At 40.8% G+C, this 20,248-nt stretch overlaps 1 protein-coding gene across 1 annotated transcript in view; it reads right to left on the bottom strand.

Annotated features, from left to right (window-relative positions):
• The window catches only part of si:ch211-1e14.1 (UPF0606 protein KIAA1549), a 36,566-nt gene extending 17,132 nt beyond the window's left edge, over positions 1-19,434 (bottom strand). Inside the window, 9 exon segments of the mRNA XM_051073523.1 lie at positions 1,298-1,443; positions 1,543-1,602; positions 1,692-1,884; positions 3,129-3,259; positions 3,393-3,552; positions 3,943-4,031; positions 4,202-6,409; positions 17,916-18,207; positions 19,213-19,434. Of these exon segments, the coding sequence (XP_050929480.1) occupies positions 1,298-1,443; positions 1,543-1,602; positions 1,692-1,884; positions 3,129-3,259; positions 3,393-3,552; positions 3,943-4,031; positions 4,202-6,409; positions 17,916-18,012 (3,084 nt within the window). The 5' untranslated portion in view covers positions 18,013-18,207; positions 19,213-19,434.
• Positions 19,435-20,248: the final 814 nt, after the last annotated feature.

Genomic DNA, 20,248 nt, shown 5'->3' with positions numbered 1-20,248 from the left:
GTGTGTGTGTGTGTGTGTGTGCGTGTGTGAGTGCGAGAGAACAAGACAAAGGATTCCTCTGAAGTTCAGCCTGAGTCACCACACTCTCATTATATCCAACAGACACTCAAAGAAGAGTGTCTTTGAAATGTTAAGAAAAAAGAAACTAGGCTTCCTTAATGACAGCATCCTATCAAAGCTGGAAGGAACACAAGCACATAATACAGCTTCTATGTATAACACATATTCAGATTTGTGACTGTGAAAAATATTTTGAAATGCAGAAAAGATTGCAGAGCCTAAAATTAGAGATCTAATCTTAGTACAGAGGCAGACACTAAAGGTTCACCACAACTGTATGGTCCTCCGTTTTCCTAAATTGCTCTGTGGATTTTATGGAGACAACGATGCAGGAAGCAGAAAGGTCAGAAACAGTGAGGCTGCTACTCAGCCAAGGATGATATTTATCACTCTGACAACCCCCTTGTTTAAAGACCACCACATGCACTCAGACTTCATGAGGGTGGATCAGTTATGCATATCTCATCTCTCATAACAAGTCTCTTTCATCCAAGTGTTTTGCTCTCCCTGTTCCTCTGATTTTTGAATCTTTTACATACCCCTGTCTCTGTATCTCTCCCTCCATAATGCCTGCCCCCTCAACAACAGACACACACTCTTAATCATCCCAACTGCAAGATACAGACAGAGAAAGAGAAACAATTAATAATTGATCTGCTTTTAGCAGCTCTTTGGCTCACAGGAGCCATCAAGTAACAGGACCGGAGAAATGAGGAAGAGGAGAAGGAGCAAGGACTTGTGGGGTTGTGGTCGTTGAGTGGCTGGCCCCAGGGCTGAATGGGATGCTGTTGCCATGGAGACCGAGCCCTATCCTGTCCCCTTAGAGATGAGCTGAGCAGGTGCAGAGTGAACCCACAAAGGCTAGAGCCTGATTAGTAAAGCAGTAAGGCTTTCAGTGGTTACAAACACTGCTCACATAATGAGCCCTCAGTACTCAGGCAAGGTAGTTAGAGAGAGCTTACATCAGGGAATAATAATATAAATGGTACAAGGAAGGAACCTTTTTCAAGATTTAGTGAGTAATCCATTAACAAACTTCCAGTTAGAGAGTTTTATAAGTTTTGTTATGTAATGAACAACAAATTCATAAAATAAATCTATTGTGCACTGTCTCCAGAGAAAAACACTGGATATCTGACTTGAAAAAAACACTGCTATGTCTATGGTTAGAATCATTTACAGTCTAGTATTAAGTCTTAAAACCTTAATTAAAGACAGGGAAAGACAGAAAATGTACCTGCACGCTGCTGTTGCCTACGGTGGTGGCTCTCTTAACACGTCTGACTAATCCCATTGCCTCTCCAAGGAGCATGGCCACGCGACGCTCCATGTTGGCTTGGAACGTTCTCTCACCCACTTTCTGGTCAAGCACACCCAGCAGCACTATGCACACAGACAACAGAAATAAGATGCAGTGTAAAAACTCATATTTGCTGTAAGTAGTTATGCATGTTACAGTAAGAACCAAACCAGCCATCATACCTGTTCTAACCCAGGAGGAGCGAAGCAACTGGCTGGTGTTCAACTCTGGATAATGGAAAGCTGTTGGGAAAAGGAGACAGTGATGTTTGAGTAGAGTAACATAACATGGAAACAGCTAAAATATAATGTGTATACCCTGTGGCACTCACGCTCAGCAATCTGCAGTACAGGAAAGCCCATGTAATAGCTGAATTCCACCATAGTGAGCTTCATCAGAGCATTGCTGACCTCTGACCCCATTAGATGACCCCGAGAACCACGCACAGTGAAGGTGATGTCCACTGGCTGTCTCATAAGCCGTTGTTCCTGGTATTTTGGAGCAGCCATGGTGATGTTTACAATCTGAAACACAATTAGATGGAGTTGTACTATCCAGCAGAAAGATGATTACACAACAAAATGTACAAAACATTTTCCATTCTGCTGTTGATGTAGTTTCTGGGAAAGCTTGTTTGTCTCCTAAAGAGTTACAATGAAGTTCCCACTCTGAAAATCGTTGGCCTCAGTGATTGGAAAGCAGAGTACAAAATTGGGCAGTGTGGCTCAGGGCACAGTTTGCTAGTTGTTCATAAAACATTTCCATGCTGCAACAAATCCTTGATTTAATCCTCACATTTATTCCAACTAAAAGACTATAATACAGACATCAGTGTAACAGGATTACACAAAACTCTACTGAAGCCAGCTAACCACATAGACAAATAAGTTCTTTAAGTAGTTCTTTTCAGTAAGCTTCTTTAATACCAAACATCTACAGCATGAACTCTCTCAAGAACAAGTACCCAAGTGAAGCATCTTGGGGTCTTGTTAATGAGTGATGGTGGAGGATTGATGTGGTGTCCAAATGACAGTCATAGTAAGGAAAGTGCTAAACCTGAGAGTGCCTGAACCCTCATCTATAGTCATAATCTCTGTGTAGTGACATAGCTGGTCACAATTATCTCCCATTGCTGGGTGTCAGAGCTCAGACATTCAAAAGAAGCCTGGAATAGAGCAGCCTCTCTTTTGTCGTTGAAAGGACCGAGTTGGGGGTGTCTTATTGGGCTGAGGTCCAACAGTCAGAATTGGAGAATATGCATGGGGAGAGTGATGTCTGGGCTACTATGCCTACAAATCGCTGTTGCCTCCTAGGCCTAATAAATTATGGAAAATGGATGGCTGAGTGGATGGAGCATGAATCTGATTCCACTGAACCAAACTAGTAATTTAGGTCTTCCAGCAAGTAGTTATTTTAATAAACTTGCTTTCTCTGACTCCCAAGGCAACCATTTCTGCCACCATTCATTTACTTAAATCCAACACAACAACAACAGTGGGTCGTCAGCTTGCTTGCACAAATATCATGGCAACCTAAGTTTTCTTAAAACTTTATTTGTATGACAAAAAAGAAAAATCCTTCCTTTTTCAGATAGATAACACAATATGTAGTAAAACTGTAGCTTCTACTGGAGGTAAGCAACACTGAGAGACTGCAGGTATTATTCAGAGGGCTCAAGGGTAACACAGCTTTAAGGTGTGAAGCCACAATAATATTAATTAATTAATAATATTAAGTGAGAGGTTGCACATGCTTGGTATCCACTCACATGCACTGTGAAGTTGGTTGACTCCTTTGAGCGGCGACGCACGTCTGCAAAGGCCATGGTCAGACCTTTCTCAATGCTCTCACTGAAGTTGCAGAAGCGCACGTCTATGTGACTAGGAACAAACTGCAGCACTGCACATAGAGGAAACATGGAGAGTTTTCGATCAAGATTTAAAAAGTTTCCTCAAAATTTTGAAATGCTGACAATGTAGTGTTTCTAGCAACCCTGACAGATGGATTGTTGAAAGGTTGAAAGGTCATTTACCTGTGTGGACTTGATATTTACTGTCTGGTGTTGACCAGTTGGGAGACACAGACAGGAAGCGGCGCCCAGACCTTCGCAGAGCATTGATGACAGATATGGCTGTGTACACAACTGGGCCAGACACCACCCGAAACACAAACTTTGGCGGGGGGTCCACAACCTTCACAGACAAAGCAGGAATATATGATGTAGACAAATCGCTCAGTGGTCATTTATTCATAGTTAAGTGGCTTGTGTTAAATAAGCAGCTGATGTTTTTGAAAGATCACTGTGGGTCTCCTGTGGTTTGTTTATTACAGGACCACAGATAAAAAACTCAGGAAGTGGTCTGGCTCTCACGGTTCATCTGCACCACTGTAATGTAACTCACATAAATACAGAAACTGACATACACACTTACTGTATGTAAAGGCCATTATACAACAGTCCACACTACAGAATCATTTTATGTTTGAACAGGGTCTCTTTTACGTCAAAATGTTGTACATTAACAATGTATATTTTTCTTAATTGCCTCAATATCTTTACTCCACCATAGAAATAAATTTACCTGCAGCTCCACTGATTTGTTGAATTCCGCTTTCAGTATGTCTCTGATTTGAGATTTGGCATATCCAACAGTGGCGCCAGAGGGAAAACCTTCAGAAAAAAGGATAAGCTTATGATTATAGTCTCACTCCATTATAAGAAAGTTCTCATGCATATTTTAAAATTCAAATTACAGTTTTAAGACACAGTTTTCATACATTTCATAAGTGATACACATGGACTACATAAAAGTTTGCTGCAAAATAAAATGTCAAACTTACCCATCTTCACTAAATAAGCAGGCCTGTCAACATTGCAGAGGTACTGTCTTGATGTTGGTACTGTTGCTGTGCTTTTTCCACTGGTGGTAGAGATGATGCTGACGCTAGTTGAGGCTTCAGTGGTGGCAGCAATTCTAGTTGTGGCTTGATGAGAAGCAGTGGTGGCAGTTGCAGTTGAGGGTACAGCAGAGACTGTATTAGCTTCACTGCTAGTTGGGATCAAGGTCATTGTGGCTGGGATGTCAACTCCATCTTCAGTCACCCCCTGATCACCCAAAACAACTGGGGGGCCCAAAGTGACATTAGATGTGGGTTCATTTGAAACTAAAGTGATATTACGGGTTTGCTCAGTTGTGAAAGTAGAGTCTTGGGGTGTTAGTTCTGTTGCACCAGCAGTTGTGTTGGTAACCAGTTCAGTGGGAAAAGGAGAGAAGGCTATGGTTGCAGTTAAGACAGGAGTGGTGTGTATGGTACTTTGTACGAATGACTCTGTAACAAACCAATGCACATCTGTCATAGAGGAGGAAGACATTACATCATCTGGCAGCAAGGGCGTGGAACGGGGTGGTACAGCTTCTGTTAATGCAGTGCTGTCCAGGCCAACGGTTAGAGTGGGTGTAGACCAATCTGTGGGGGATGCCTTAACACCCCAGATGGAAGAGGAGGGATCAAAAAAGTGGCTTGGGACTACTGAAGGATCCAGAAAAGGCTCCGAAACATTGACCAGCTGAGGACTCTCCTCTGTGGTTGCCACTGTGGTTGATTCATCATGAGGCTCAAACCCTGACAGATCACTGGAGGACTCTTCCTCAGTCGATTTGGTATTATTGGTGAAGCTGCTGGTGGGTGTGACGTCTGTATTACTGATAGACACAATGGTAACATTCCCTCTGTGTTCAGCTCCAGTGTCTGAACTGTTGTTCTCCTTGGTCAACTGAATGGTGTAATACTCCAAGCTGTTCATATCAGGTAAAAGGACATCTGTTGGTTGGATTGTGAAGGCATCGGGCCAATCTATGTCCGATGCATCAGGTATATCACTGTTAGCTGTGGGAGCAGGCTCCATTGTATAGTGAATTGTGGAGGAAAACAAGGAAGGATGGATGGATGTTGTGGGAGCAATGGTGCTGTATGCTGTTATGAGGCTCAGAGAAGGTGAGACGTGAAGAGGGTGCAAGGACGAAGGCGATATACCCACTCTGGAAGGGAAGGATGTGTCATAGCTTTCTGTATAGTCCTCTGGGTCATATGAGTCAGAGGGCACCTTGGTGACCAAAGAGTAGTCGTCTCCATCTGAATTTAAGAATGACATTGTCTCCAAGTAGTCTCCAGACCCCCAATCCAATTCCATAGTGTTAGTGGGGTAGAAGTCCTCTGGAGAGACCTCAGTGGGTCCAGATGAAGGTGATGTAGGTTGGGGGGCGATGAAAGGCACATTGTAGCCAGGGGCCAGAATCTCATCTGAGTTGGGTAGCATGTTTATGCCATGTGCTGTTTTTTTCTCCTGAAAGGGGGCACTGCTGGGTCTCAGCTGGTTCACATCCAACATTTTACTATAAGATTCATCTGCTGGAAAGTCAACAAAAGCCAGGGGGTCAAGAGGCTGACCAGGTTGTGAAGTCATGATTGCCAGCGTTTGCTCTGAGGCGCCACCCTGCTGCTTGCTGAGAGCTGTGGGGGTTGTATCTAGAGCTTTCTGCTCAGAATTAAGACTGAGCTGAGGTGTTGTTGACCTCGTAAAGGCAGAGGGGCTTAATGGTGTTAAGGATATATTTGACTGAGACTGTAGCTGGGCTCTTGGAGGAGTTGAGGAGAGAGAGGATGATTGCTTGGCAGAATTTATCCTTGTCAGCTTCCAGTCTGTGGAGAGTTTAGCTGGTGCTTCAAATTGTGGACTAGACCCCAGTACAGGTTCAGAGGGGCTTAATGATGGATTCAAAACAGGATGTGGCTCCTCTGCAAGGAAGTCACTTGGCGTGAAGGATTTGGAGTTTTCAGAGAGAACATGTCCCTGCTGAAGAAGCATGGTGTCAGCAGTCCTGGCTTCATGGTTAGGTTGAGTAATGGATGGCAGGGCACCAGGTGAGTCTGGGCTCTCAAAGGCAGTGTAATGTGAAACTGGTAAGCTGGTTGGTGGTGACCCTGCTGAACTTGGAACATCTCCAAGAAATCCCATGGGGTGGTATGTGGAGTCCAACAGAGACTCATCTGCAGAGGAATAAGGAGAATACCTCACTTTAGTGAACATTAGTTTTAGTTATGAAGACTTAAATTACTTTAAACACAATAACTTGTCAATCTGTTATCTGATTCTTAGATTTGATGAATTGTAATTTCGTCACTTGTACCTGCATATTTGTTTGGTTTGTTTTCTGCACTGGCAAACATCAAGAACTGAAAACTGACTAGACAACTAAACCTTACCCCTTCTAGCAAAGATTGTGTAGCTAAACTTTTCACCAGGGAGGCAGGATGAAGCCAAACATGACTTTGTATAACAGACATGCAGGCACCCTACTGTAAGCTGTACTGTAACAACGATGACATTACATTAGTGGGATAACTCTGATAAAAATAATAATAAAAAAAACTGTGTCAGGCTCATGGGGCCCTAAATGGCTGAAATGAACATTGATCTGGAAGGAAATGAAAAAAACCCTGCTCACAAGGACATTTTATAGGTTTACAATTCATCATGAAATGAGTCATTCTAACACTAGTCACCTCTGGGGCAAAGGTTAAAGAATGATAAATAGACTCTATAGTAAAGTAGGTCACTATATCGAATCTTTAGGAGAAAGCTGTGGTAGGTTTAGGATGTTATATGTAACCTTGGCTTATATTTAGATAAAATCAATACTATATTGACAGCAGCTATTGACACCAAATTGGAATTTGAGATCCATGAAACAGTGAGCATTGTAGCCAGTAGCCAGCTGACATTTGCCACTTCACTCTGCACTAATTAATGTCCTATTGGCTGAAGAGGCAACCAAATGGAACTCTTAATCCTGAAGAAAACACCTATAAGAGGAGGGAGTATGGAAATGTTAGGCTAATAAAATGCCACGATAAAAAGACAATGGTCTACACTAAGGAATCATAAGAAAAGCTGACAATGATGATTTTCCTCACTTCCGGTCTTGAACTAAGGGAATATGCAGACATGCTTGCACTGACCATATGTTCCAAAATTAATGAGGGGTCGTTCTGGCTCAGCACCTCAGAGCCCTGGGCTTTTTACCAACGCACTCAACAGAGAACACCACCTATCCCTTTTTATGGTATGTGACCTTGGAGTGATGGTTGGTGCAATTTCCAGCTCATGAGGAAGCAACTCTACCTCTTACACACCACATTTAAATCCTTAAGGGTGACGTTAGACTTGCCAAAATGTACAAATGGCAAAAGTGGCTTACACAATGCATTTCCAACTTAATTTCAGTGCAAAAGGCCTGTGTCTCCATATTGCATAACATAGTGTATCATGCATGATTTAATTTGGGTGCTGTCTTGATTATGCTGCATGTTCAGAGCCTAGAATGTTCTAGTAAAGCTACATGAGCTGAAAGGAGAGGCACAGAATAATTCTTAAATAATTCATGGTAATAGACCTTTTAACAGTTCTAAGTAGCTGCATAAGTTTGACTCTTTTATATGCTTAGATGTGTTTCATTGTTTTTTCTTAAGTATAACATTCACAACCCAAACTGAAGTTTCATGGTTTTACTGGAAGAAACCTTTATACATAGTTGGCTCTACAGTCTGTGACACATGAGCTGATGGAAGATAAACAGGACAGATAAAGGGAGATGAGTTGAGGCCTCCTTATTTTAAAGGAGATGTTATCTTATGGTTTTTGGGGTTATAGATAATCAAAAAGAGTCATAATGCTTGCACTATGCGAGAGTTTACAAATCACTTCAGGGAGAAAATACACAATAATTCTGTAAAATAAGCTCAACATCTTGAATTTGTCCTTGAAAGTGGGTCTTGAAGAGAGCAAGACTTTAAAGGCGCTGTTGTTGCCATTGCCAGAAGCAAGCCACCACCAACAGACTCTACATAGTGACTCAGCAGTGGTCAGTGATGCTGCTGTTCTTTGTAGTGTACAGAAGCTCTGCAGAATCAGACACACTTGAAAATAGCAGCGGAATCAGCTGAGGGAAACAACTATTTTTAACACTGGGAGCACAGAACAGATCACTTATAAAAGACAACAAAAAAGAATATACTTCTGGAGCGTCATTTCCAATTTACTGCATCACTTCATTCAAGAAGACTGCCTCTGGCTTGGCCCAGGAAAAAACTCCCAACTTAATTACAACCTACACTGGTACCTTAATTGAGTCAACATGCTATTATAGCAGAGCCCATAAGAAGGAACTTGGAAAGCAAAAGCCAAGACTTTCTTCTCTGAAGGCTAGCCTGTGCTGCACATTCTCCAAACTGCCACACAACTCCTTGTCTGCTCTGCCAAGTGTTTGAACCCTGGGGGATGTGCCACACAGCTGGGCAGAAGCACACACACGTACGCAATGCTCTGAATGCACCAAATAATGTGCTTAACCAGTAATAGGAGGTGTGTGTGGCATGTGGTGTGCCGTGCTCTTCTATAGCTAACTGTGAGAAAGATACTATGTTGTATCAGCTGTATCAGTCTATGCACAGAATCAGACAAATGGTGAGTAGTCAGTGTGAATGTGTGTGTGGTTCTATGTTCACTGAAATATACATTATACTCATCAACTTGACTTTGCCCATGGTTGCAAACAACAATACATTTTAAATTCTACAAATATATTAAAAGGAAAAAACAACAACTTGTAACACTATGTAAACGAGCGCAGTAGGAGACCGTGTCTGTTAGACGGACATGCTGATGTTTGAGGTCGTACTGTGCCACATGACCCCAAAATGTCATCTCATCTCAGCACACCCCTAGAGTGACAAACTAATTCATTTATAGTCCCATTTAGGACAATTACACATGCATGAATGGATGACAAAACATCTAGCTAATTAAGACAAAGACTATCATTGGCAGGTGACTGATGATGATACTGACAATTGTGCTGATGATGGCAATGATGAGAATGATGAGGATGATGATGATGGCAGTTGAGGACAAGAACAAGGAACACTGACAGAGAATACATTGTGGAACTTAAAAAAAAAATAATGCTCTCTTGCACAATAAATCACACTGTACAGAATCCTTGCTGTAATAATATTTTCATAAAATAAAATCAAAAACTACATTAAGCCCAAGCTGAACTATGTTTGTAGACAGACCTGGCTGGTTATTCTTAATAATTAAGCAGGCATGGTCTTAATACTTGAGGGTTAGTCTTAGGCAATAATGGTAAGAGCTTAGTGCGACAGACAGCAGCTGGGAAAAGAGCAAGTGAGACCAGCCTGAACTGGGGCTGACATTACAGTAGGCTAAAACTGACAAAGGCCTTGAGGACTAAGCAGCGCTGCCACCTGTCTGATGAAACACGAGTGTGTCACACTCGACTGGCCACTCATTGTTGGCCCTGTCTGTGAAACTAAGCAAACAGGGGGTGCAGGGGGACACCTTCAAATATTGGGCCACGAGAGCATAAATGTCAAGTGCTCTGCTCATGTAAAGGAGAGTTCCAGTAAAGTTTTCCCTATTTCTTCCTAATCTCACTCTCCCAGTGAGTCAGTCACCTTTTCTCTTTCTGGAGTAGGTGAATCATTTCCACAATAAATCCTCATTTCACTGGCAACAAAAACAAGGTCAGACTGTTACTGCTTTGGCAGTCCTTAAAAGCAATAAATAAACCATATGTAAAGTTTAATGAACACTCACGTGAATAGATTACATTTTTAAAAATCTAGTTTCCTCACAAAAAAATGAAAATTCCCTGTATCAGCTCCATGTAAATGAATCAGTGAAAAAATATGGCATAGTCTCATTACTGTGACAACACTGAAGAATTAATGCAGTGAGATTTTCATTTATTCATTACATGAAAAATCCCAGACTAATGAGATTCCGTTTCTATTCATCAGGCCCTGATGTGTCTTTCAGCCTACACTTGGTCTAATGAATAGCTGCCTTGTACATGGCACTGAACTAAATTTGCATTTGACCAAAATGACATGTTAACAAACACAACAAGTCTCTGGTCATTTACTCTGTGCCTTCTACAATATGTGACTATAAACAAGTTATTGGATTTCATCAATTAAATCAGTTACATGATGCACAGCAGCAACTGGAAGTGTCTTTTTGCTGTGAAACTATTAGTACACTTCCATCTATAACAGCTGATTCAGTGAAAACCCATTTGTCCATATTTAAACAGATGATGACACGAAAATAAAGCCCATCTTGTGGCTTGTTTGGTTTGTTCTGCTTTTGTTTCTACATCCGGTTGTAGGCTTGGATCAAGGCCAGCAATCATGTAAAAAGGATTCTGACAAGAGAGGGATTATTACTGCTGGTGGTTGATCTGATGTTCCTTTATAAAATCCCTACAATGGAATAAAAAGAGATGGAACGGGGTGGAGAGACTGTGCTGGAGGCAGATACAACTTCAGGCATCTGAAATAGCACTAACCCACTTATCCCAGATGGATATTGGTAAAATCTTATGAGATCATGTGTTGGGTCATCAAAACTCTCCACTAACCTATATATGTGTGTGACTGTTTTTTTGACTTAAAGAGGCCCAGTGTGTCTGGATAAATGGGTTATTACACTTTTTTATTTGACTCCAGTGTTCCTATCCATAGCACATCTTTATTTTGCTTGCTTCTTTTGTTACATTAACCCTTAAAAGAACTGCCTTTCTTAAAACAAACTCACAGTGGGGGTTATCATACAGCCTTCTGCCTCCTCCACAGTCAAATAGAATATGTTTAGATACATTTCATAAAATAGAGAGTAAGACATGTTTTGCTTTGACTGTAGCATTTTTTGCAGTACAGCTCTTTCTCCTTTAGAACTTTATTGACTTAGCTAAACCATATTGCTTTGGGACACATGATACATGAAGTTTCAGTGTTTGAATGTTTATGCATGGACAATTTATGCAAGATTTCAGAATTATGTTCAGAGAAATTCATACAATTTTGACAATAGTTACAAAAGTCTGATATATGAATTTGGTGTAGAAAGTAACATCTACAGAGTAAACTAGAAAACAATGAAATCTAAGAATGGATAACAAAGCACAATAATTCTACTTTATGCATGTAATGGTGATTTGAGTAAAGCCTGCAACAATGAACACAAACAGACGTAAATCCTTACAAGTAAGATAAAATGTGATTTTGGCTTTACTGTCCTCTCATGACTACTGATCCCAAGGCTGAAACAGAGTTAACCTGATAATGCCTGTCTGCAGACAGCACTTTGCTGATGTCTGGAATTGAATCATAGAAAATACTTTCCCCTGATCTCCTTTTCTCAACCAGACCTTGCACTAACATATTTACAAAAAAGGGGACAAGCCAATGCTGTAAACTGACTCTGTATCCTTTAATGCAGTAAAATGTTTGGGCACTGACAGACAAAACCGTTATGTCGCCAGCAGCATTTGCAGTGGATGAAAAGGACAACAAATGTGTTTGTCTCTATCTGGTTTAATGAAAGTGGCTGGGCTAAGTAAAGCAAGGCAAACTGTAAGGGTCTCAGTACAAATAAACAATACATTCAGAAAAACACTTTATAAGGACCAACCCAGCTTTAATGACACAGCAGCAGCAGGCAAACAGCTTGCACCACACAGAATAATGCACATAGGCACACATATATTCCTATGTGTGTGGAGAAACCTGAGATACCAATTACAGAGCCCTCTAATGATATCATTTCCTATGTTTGCCAGACTCCTTTACTGCAAAGAAAAAAAAAAGAAAAATTAACTTAATGGTTGTGTAATTTGAAAAAAGAAGAGAAGAAGAAGAAAGGGTCTTTTGGTATTAATGCTAGCTAACTACTACAACCCCACACATGGTTCTGTTTTCAGCTGAGCCCCTTGCGTGACTGGCTCTTTTCAGTTGGCAGGAGCTGCATATGCTGAGTGCGGTCGAACAATCAAGATATGGTTGTGTTGACATTTGGTTTATCGGGGAAGCTTTTAAGATGGGAAAGATTCCATTGTTTTTATCAGTGGAGTTCAATTAGATCGAGTTCTCCGCCAAAGCTCAAGCAGCCCCCCACAGAAAACAAATAGTTTGACTTCATAATGGGTGCATTTATTATAAACCTGCACCAGTTGCTTTCCAGTGCACCTACTTGTTGTATTCAACCCACATCAAACGGTAGGAGATGAAAGAACAGTTTTAAATCAATGAAGCAAAGGCTATAAATAGAAACTAAGTTTGAATGCTAATCCAAATCAACATCATCCGTAAACTAATTCATCTGATTTCGCTAAAAATGAGCATGGGAATGGAGATCTCACTGAGGTCATGCCTGCACTTCGTCAAATATTCATGTGATCCTTGTTTTGTTTTCCTGGGGGAATACTTTTTAAGAGAAAGGGGAGTGCGGGGGGGGGGGTGTAAAGGGGGAGGTGGAGGGAGTAGTACGAGAGTCCAATTGAAAAAGTGGAAGAGAGGTAACAGACAGAGAGTGAGGGAATGTGAGTTAAAGGTACAGTTAGCTATAAGGAAAGTTGACTTTTAAACATGTTCAATGAGTCTTCAGATTTGCAGCATCTTGTACAGTACACTGTATAACAGATTTAAGAACCTAAGCCCATAAAAGCTCCACAACAGACACACTCGTCTCCACAGAATGACTTTGATGGTGTTATCAGTCTCAAAGAGTGGATTGTGATGTTGCGATGCCTCTATGTCATTCTTTAAGAAAAACCCTGCACTACCACACACACAAGGACAGGTATATACACACTAACAAACAAATCTGGGTACACTCCCTCACTTTCTTCAGCCCTGATTTTCTTCGAAAGACAGGAAGGCAAAGACTTGTAACCGGAGAGGCCCAGAGGACTGTGTCACTCAGCAACCTCCTCTACTCTGCCTCAATCTTCCCAACACAGGACACTCTCAGGCTTTAGGTCCTGGGAGAACAAACACTGTCTGCTGGGTTCAGTTAAGCTGCTTGGGGGGAAGCTGTTTTCTATTCGGCCTAAAAGTCAATATGTGAGCCGAGAAGGGAAATATCTGTGTAGGGCACGACTAAATGCTCACTGTAGTTGCAGAGATGTTGAGAGGTCCAAAACAAAATGATTTTGCCTAGAGTGGCTCGAAAGGGGCCGGGCTGAACCACACCATCTGCTCTGATAAATATATAAAAAATCAGCTGCAGTTCATCAGAGCACATAGTGATTTGGGCTCAGCACAATATGGCCTCAATGTTGCCTTCTGTCAAATTGTGAACTTTGCGTTGCACATTTCAAGCTCCCAACACTGACAGGCTGTTAGCACATGAAACTGTGAGCACAGTCAAGACAGTCTATTTGTAATAAATAAAGGTTTACTGTAGGTTGTGTACCAACATCTCTTGCCATGAGTTACTAGTCAGATCACAGTCTCACAGACAGCAGAGTTCTTGTAGTTCTTGTTTTGAATAGTTTGTATTTGGTGATTATCTAAACAACACTAATTCAGATGCTGTCCATGTGCCAAAAATAATGCTAACTGAGTCTGACATGGTAATAAGACTGATATTTCACAAACTTAAGATAGTGAATATGGAGGTACAGACAATGTAATGGTAGCTGTAATCATTTTATCCTTTCAATGCCATGCAATGGATCATATAATGCAAGCAAGCCAATATAAAAAATGCACAACAAAAAGAGTATATAAAGCAGTAAACAAATCATAATCAGAAAACTTTAATTTAATTACTATTAGTTGTAATTATGTCTGGATAAGAAAACAAAACAAACAACAACAGAAGAAATACTAGTGAAGTGTTTCAGTCCCTGATTAAATATGATTGTTGTTCTAAACAATACTCATGCTAGGTTTAGACACTTGTAAGATGCTGAAACTGCAATGGAAAATTGCCCTGGTAAAACAGAAAAAGGGTACACAAAATCACTAACAGATGTACATTCACAGGCCCCCACCATGGTACCTTCACATCACAACCTACCAGTATGATGTAGGTAATAGCAGTAATATGATAGCAGTAATATGTAAATGACACTACAATCATCTTCAGAATAGCTGACTATATAATAACTTTGACGTGTTAATGTGATATCAGTAAAGATTGTGATGGACACTGATGCATTGAAAACACTGTTTTGAAAATGTGTCAGCCTGCTATCATTGACCCACCTTGATCAGCAGACAAGCATCCACTGCTCTCTACACGGCGAAATAATGCTAGGACAGGCAAGTCAGTACGCAGGCAGGGTCAGCCACCGGCTGCTTTCAAATAGATCTGTATGGTGAGGCTGCAGGCTTGGTGAGTGCAAAAGTACCCAGTGTTTGGCTTTTGATAGGTTCTACCCATTGATCTGCAACTGGCTCCCAGCTCTAATGAATAATGAATGGCCATATTGTCATCCCACACAGATCTCATTTCACATGGCAATGGACTACACTGGTAATTAGCCAGGATGTTGCTGGCCTGCAGCTTGCCGTGTTGAACTTGCCAGTCACTGTGGTGCAGGGGGAGAGACTGTTGAGGCAAAACTGCAAGGGCACTTTATGGTTTAACATATAAAGTTTATAATTATATCCTATATATTCATAGAGATTTCTCCTTTTAGAACTAGGGTATAGATGTAGAACTATTTCTTTCACAGAAGTTTAGCAGAGGGCAAGAGAGAGCAAGAGCAGCAGGGAAGTAAGACAGAGGGAAATTACTGTATGATGTTGGGTCTGGAGGAACAATTATACGTACGTCGCCATGCTCTATTTGACCTAGAAACTATAAAGTGGGCTTTTTTGAGTTTGGAAGAGGAAAGCTGTGAGACTGATGATTTCACTGTTGAAACAGACCGTGGAAACACAGTTTTCATCTCACACATGAATGACGGGAACTGTATGCCAATTGGTAAAGAGGTCTATGAGCCAACATACCAGTAGAAAGGATTATACTAACGTTATACTGTAAAAGTCTTGTCCAGAATTACAGTACAGTTTTGTGTTTTACTGTATGTCAGAATTCACTTCACAAACAACTGACTCTTATTACGCAGTACTGTAATTTTCATACTTATTATACTTAAATAAAAAATTTAAAAAATCCAAGGCCCATTGCTTGATGTTCCCATTATGCACCAATAATTTAGTTCATCCAAATTTAGAGTGCTTAACAGGCTAATTCAGCACAGCATGCAGTTGTCTGAAGTCTGTCCAAACCACGGCTGATAAATGTATTCTTGTGTGATGCAGTGGTTTACAGTCTGCCACAGGAGAACTGTCTATGAGATGCTCCTCAAAATGTTGCATTGGCTTGGTGTGATCATCAAACCGTGAAGATATATCAACCAAAACCAGCCGCTCTGCTTTGGTGGAAGATATCTTCCCATAACAGATGAAACAACCCTGATAAATCCCTTGTGCAAAAATATTCTTACAAAAATGCAGAACATTAAGGACACTAATTTACCAGAGCGATAACTTTCAATTTTTCTCCACTCTGTTACACAAGTTGAGCCACTTGCTAAGAATAAAAATCTATTCTCCACAGTTTAAAGTAACACCAGCCCACTTCTTAGTCACCAGCCACATGAGCAAGAGACCAGGAAGAAAATGACAAGTGTCATGGAAGTCTGACATGAAAAACAAAAAATCTTCTACAGGCTTTGTTATCCAACTGTCATTGACATATAAAGATAAAATGGGAGTCAAAAATACTTTTAAAAACATACATCAAAGTAAATGTGCACTTTATACCCTGAGCAAAAACAGCCATAGACACTTCTTTGTGGTTTCTAGGATCAGAGCTGTGATACCACAACTGTCCAGACCCACAGGCCATATCACCCACTACAAGCACAGTGTAGCCTTAGAGGAACTGTGTCAACATGAGGACTTAATGCAAACCAGTTAGTAAACACTCAGCTGATTGAGAATGATGAGCAAACACAAAATGGCAGAAACAGGACATAGCATACTTAATGCAAAAATATCAAAACCTCACGCTTTACAATAATTTGAAATTGTTTACAGAATGGCTTATCAGTATTTTGTCTAGAATCAGGTCCATAGACTGGATAGAATTACTCTCGTAAGGGCCTCACAGATGCATTAGCAGTAAACTGTGGGAAGTTGGTAGCCCACATTATTGGTCATGAAATTTAAAAAGCTTTGGATCGAGGTGTATCATATGAGTATGAGTTTAAGATATACTAAGTCCTTATTTCCTGTACAAGGTTCTCACCCTGGTATTTACTACATAATCCTATTACTACACAATATCATGAGTTTTTGGCTGTCCTTAAAATGGCTTCTTTTCACTGGGCAATGTGTGGGGGGAGGTCATGTCATTATCTATAAAAGTAAGCCTGTGGAAAACACCCACTGAGTGGATGGATTTAGACCCTTTCTCTTTTTCTAATTACTTGAAATTGGTTTAACTCTACAGTCTGTGTAAGTACAGAGTCACTTTGCCGCTTATGAACATCCTGAATCAAACATGTGAGTGTCCTTATTACTGCTGTTATCCAAGGTCAGGCAGCAACTTTGACTTTTCACATGAAAATCAAAACATCAGTACATTTATGCCAAGGTTAACTACCAGACGTACACTTGTTTGTATCAAACTAGAAATGTGTACAGTGCTAAATGAAAGGAAATCAAACAGAAGCTGCACTATTAAGGCTACATGTCATCTATTGCTTCATTTCCTCTAATCAAGGGGAAGACACGTTCTAAGTAAAAGAGTCTGTGACAGTGTCCTGAAGGTTAGGACAGCAAGCTTATGACTGGAAGGTCACAGGTTAAGTTGGCCTTGAGCAACGCACATAACAACCCCAAATGCCCCCGTGCAGCTGCTCAGTGGCCCACAAACAAGACTGCAGTTGTACTGAGCATGACTTCAGTGTGACTGTGTATAATCATGTCTAGTATTGCTAAAAATGAGCATTCATGCACAGCAAACCTACCCTAAGCCAATAAAGGTTATTGAAAAAAATAATGAATCTTTAAGATATTTGCTGCAACCATGCACTGGACAAGTGGTTAAGAGAGCAAATACATGGGTGTAGGCTTCTGATTTCTCTCTAATTCAATCCTCAGGACAAGAGAAAATAACCATTATCAGAAACTAATCCATCAAGACAAAGATCTTGATTACACCCAGGCTAGATCTTGGATACCATTAACACATGTGACACACACACACACTCAACAAGTTTACGTAACATTCACGTTTACTTTCAGTTTAATGCAACTAATGTAGCTATTCAGTTAGATTAAGTGATAAACACCACAAACGTCTGGGTTGTGTTACAATCTGTGGACCTTACTGTCATACAAATACCATATTCACTACGCGTGATATTTGCTGATAAACCACCTCTTATAAACTAAAATAACAACTTTAATGGGTATTTTTTCCTTCAAAATGATCTCTAAAATAATAAAATAATAATTTTTCAAGTGCGAGTTGTCTATTACTTGTCAATGCTCTTCTTTAATGCTGACTCAATGTTGTACAAGGTAATGATCTGTGTCAGTTATGTAACACAAGGTACAAATTAGTGGATCATGTTGTGTGAGTCAGCGAAAGGTGTTCTCTTACCTGCAGCAGGTGAGTCAGCTGCGATCAGTGTTACCAACACAGACATCCCCAGAAATACTGCACGCTGGCCATGGGCGTGCATGAGAGCCTTGAGCATCAGCACCTAAACCCACAGAGGAGACTAAACCTGCCATGGTATGGCGGAGGTGAGGTCAAGGCATTTCATCCAGTTAGGAAGAGATGATTCATGCCAAAGAGACAAACAAGGTCTGGGTTGTTGATGACTGCCTGGTTTGGTTTCCTTTAGTTTAAGGCCCCCCCTGCCATGACACGTGCTCGCAGTGAAGAGGGGCTGTGGAAAACAAAAGAGCAACAGTGTGACTCGCAAAACAAAGAAACCACACTTAGTTATCACTAGAGCATCACTCCATTAATCAGCCATAAACTGAAATACACGTAAGCATGTGCTCTATTTGAAATTAATCAAAACCTTTGTTTGATTATGGTTACATTCCCAAAACACACAATAATGGTAATATGCATTTCTACTTTTCATTTTACTGGTAGGTCATTAACTACATTTTTCTTTATCTAAGCACTGGGAAATTTATAAACGATTAAGTTTCTGGTGCATTCAGTTTGGATTCTAAAAGTGTACATGTTTGCTTTGGAATTTTAGAAATCAATTTTAGTGCATACGCACTCTACTTATTCTCTCTCTCTCTCTCTCTCTCTCTTACACACACACACACACACACACACATACACACAGACAAGATGTATCTTGCCACAGAGGCAGAATATCAGAGAAAAATCTAACATACATGTTTAAAACACATACCATTATTTGAGAGTGCACTCAGATTTTTCTGATGTTTATATATTGTGAGAGAAACTCACTCACATGGCCACCCAGGTCATTATAAGGCAATGTAAATACCATCACTCGAATCAGCATAAATGAGGGATTATTGTCCCATTAGATAAGCTAAACAACCTAACTTCCTCTACATAGGCCAATAAACATGTAACGCGGTAAATAAGGTAAAAGCGGACTGCACATTGGACCAGCACAGACTTCATCCCCCGGCTGTATGGCTAGCTTTCAGTCGCTCAGTCAGCGGATCTCATCATGATACAGTACAGTCTCTTGTCCTACATCCAGTCCCGTTACTTGCAAGCTTAGCGGTCATCCCTCCTATGAGTGTCACAGCAAGAGTGGTAAAAACGGGTTAGCTAACACACTTTGGTGATATTTCCTATAGCTAGCTTTTGAGTGCAAAGATAATACGATTTTTTTCCCCTTTCCTTCCAGCCATTCCTGTCAGCCAGATCATAGCTGCGCATTCAGACTTACCAAAAAACAGAGAGCTCAAACTCTGTCAATTCCTTTGTCTGGGTGACAAGAAAATATCCTTGGATGAAATAAAATGCTGTCTGAGGCTTCGTCATTAACCCTCGTGCAAGCACCTGCCTGCGTTTGAAGTTATTTCAGTGTAGACGTATTGTGCGCTAGCTGGTAGCTGGTTTTCATCTGACACTCTTTTGGTAACAGTTACCTTCTCCCGTCCTGAGGACTGGGTTAGCCCCGCCCCCTGGCATATCTGATTAGTTTGTAATTTATCGAAACACGCTCCCATTGGCTGCAGCTCTTTTCTATCAAAGTGGGGTTTTAAAATTAGGTTGGTCTTCTTCGACTGGCGTCTGCGGCTTCCACGGCAACGTTGCCTCATGCAACGATGCACCCAACAAGGTATATCCATGGATGGACATATCACTGCCAGCCACCTTATTGGCTGAGTAGAGTTTACCTTCTTGCCACGCTGAAATTGATACGAGTCTGTTGAAATTGACTATTTTTTCTGTAAGAGTCCTTTTTTTTTCTGACTGTACTCCTGTTTCGGCTAATTTACAATTCCGTCACCATTTATAAGCCTATTTAGGCTCAGTGTTTACACTCAGCATCTTACAGACATACACTATACACTATAACTCATGATTTCTATCAGAAAGTAAGTCCAAAGAGCTTCCTGGGCCTAAGATACGACCTGCTTTTGCGTGTTGTAAACATCGCGCATAGCAAGGTTTTGTGGTTGAAAATAAATGGAGATGATCAGCAACCTAATCACGTCAGGGCCAGTTTATGTACGTCAACATTTTGGTGCACACCGCCACCTAGTGGTAGTATACTGTGGCTCTGATGCTGATGACAAATCAGTACAGATTTGATTACTTTCAGAACTTTTAGGATTAGGTTAACAAAGGTACTTGTGTGTGCCTTGGACCACCATTTCCTGAAACCCTCATGTTTCTCGTGAAAGCATGCCTTAATTGATTTATACTGTTTTGATTACTATAAAACAGTCTTGTTTCCTGCAGGGAGGAAGTTTTTC

Source organism: Lates calcarifer, linkage group LG10 (genome assembly GCF_001640805.2).
Source record: "Lates calcarifer isolate ASB-BC8 linkage group LG10, TLL_Latcal_v3, whole genome shotgun sequence".
Lineage (NCBI taxonomy): Eukaryota > Metazoa > Chordata > Actinopteri > Centropomidae > Lates > Lates calcarifer.
This window is presented reverse-complemented; position numbering and strand designations above follow the sequence as displayed.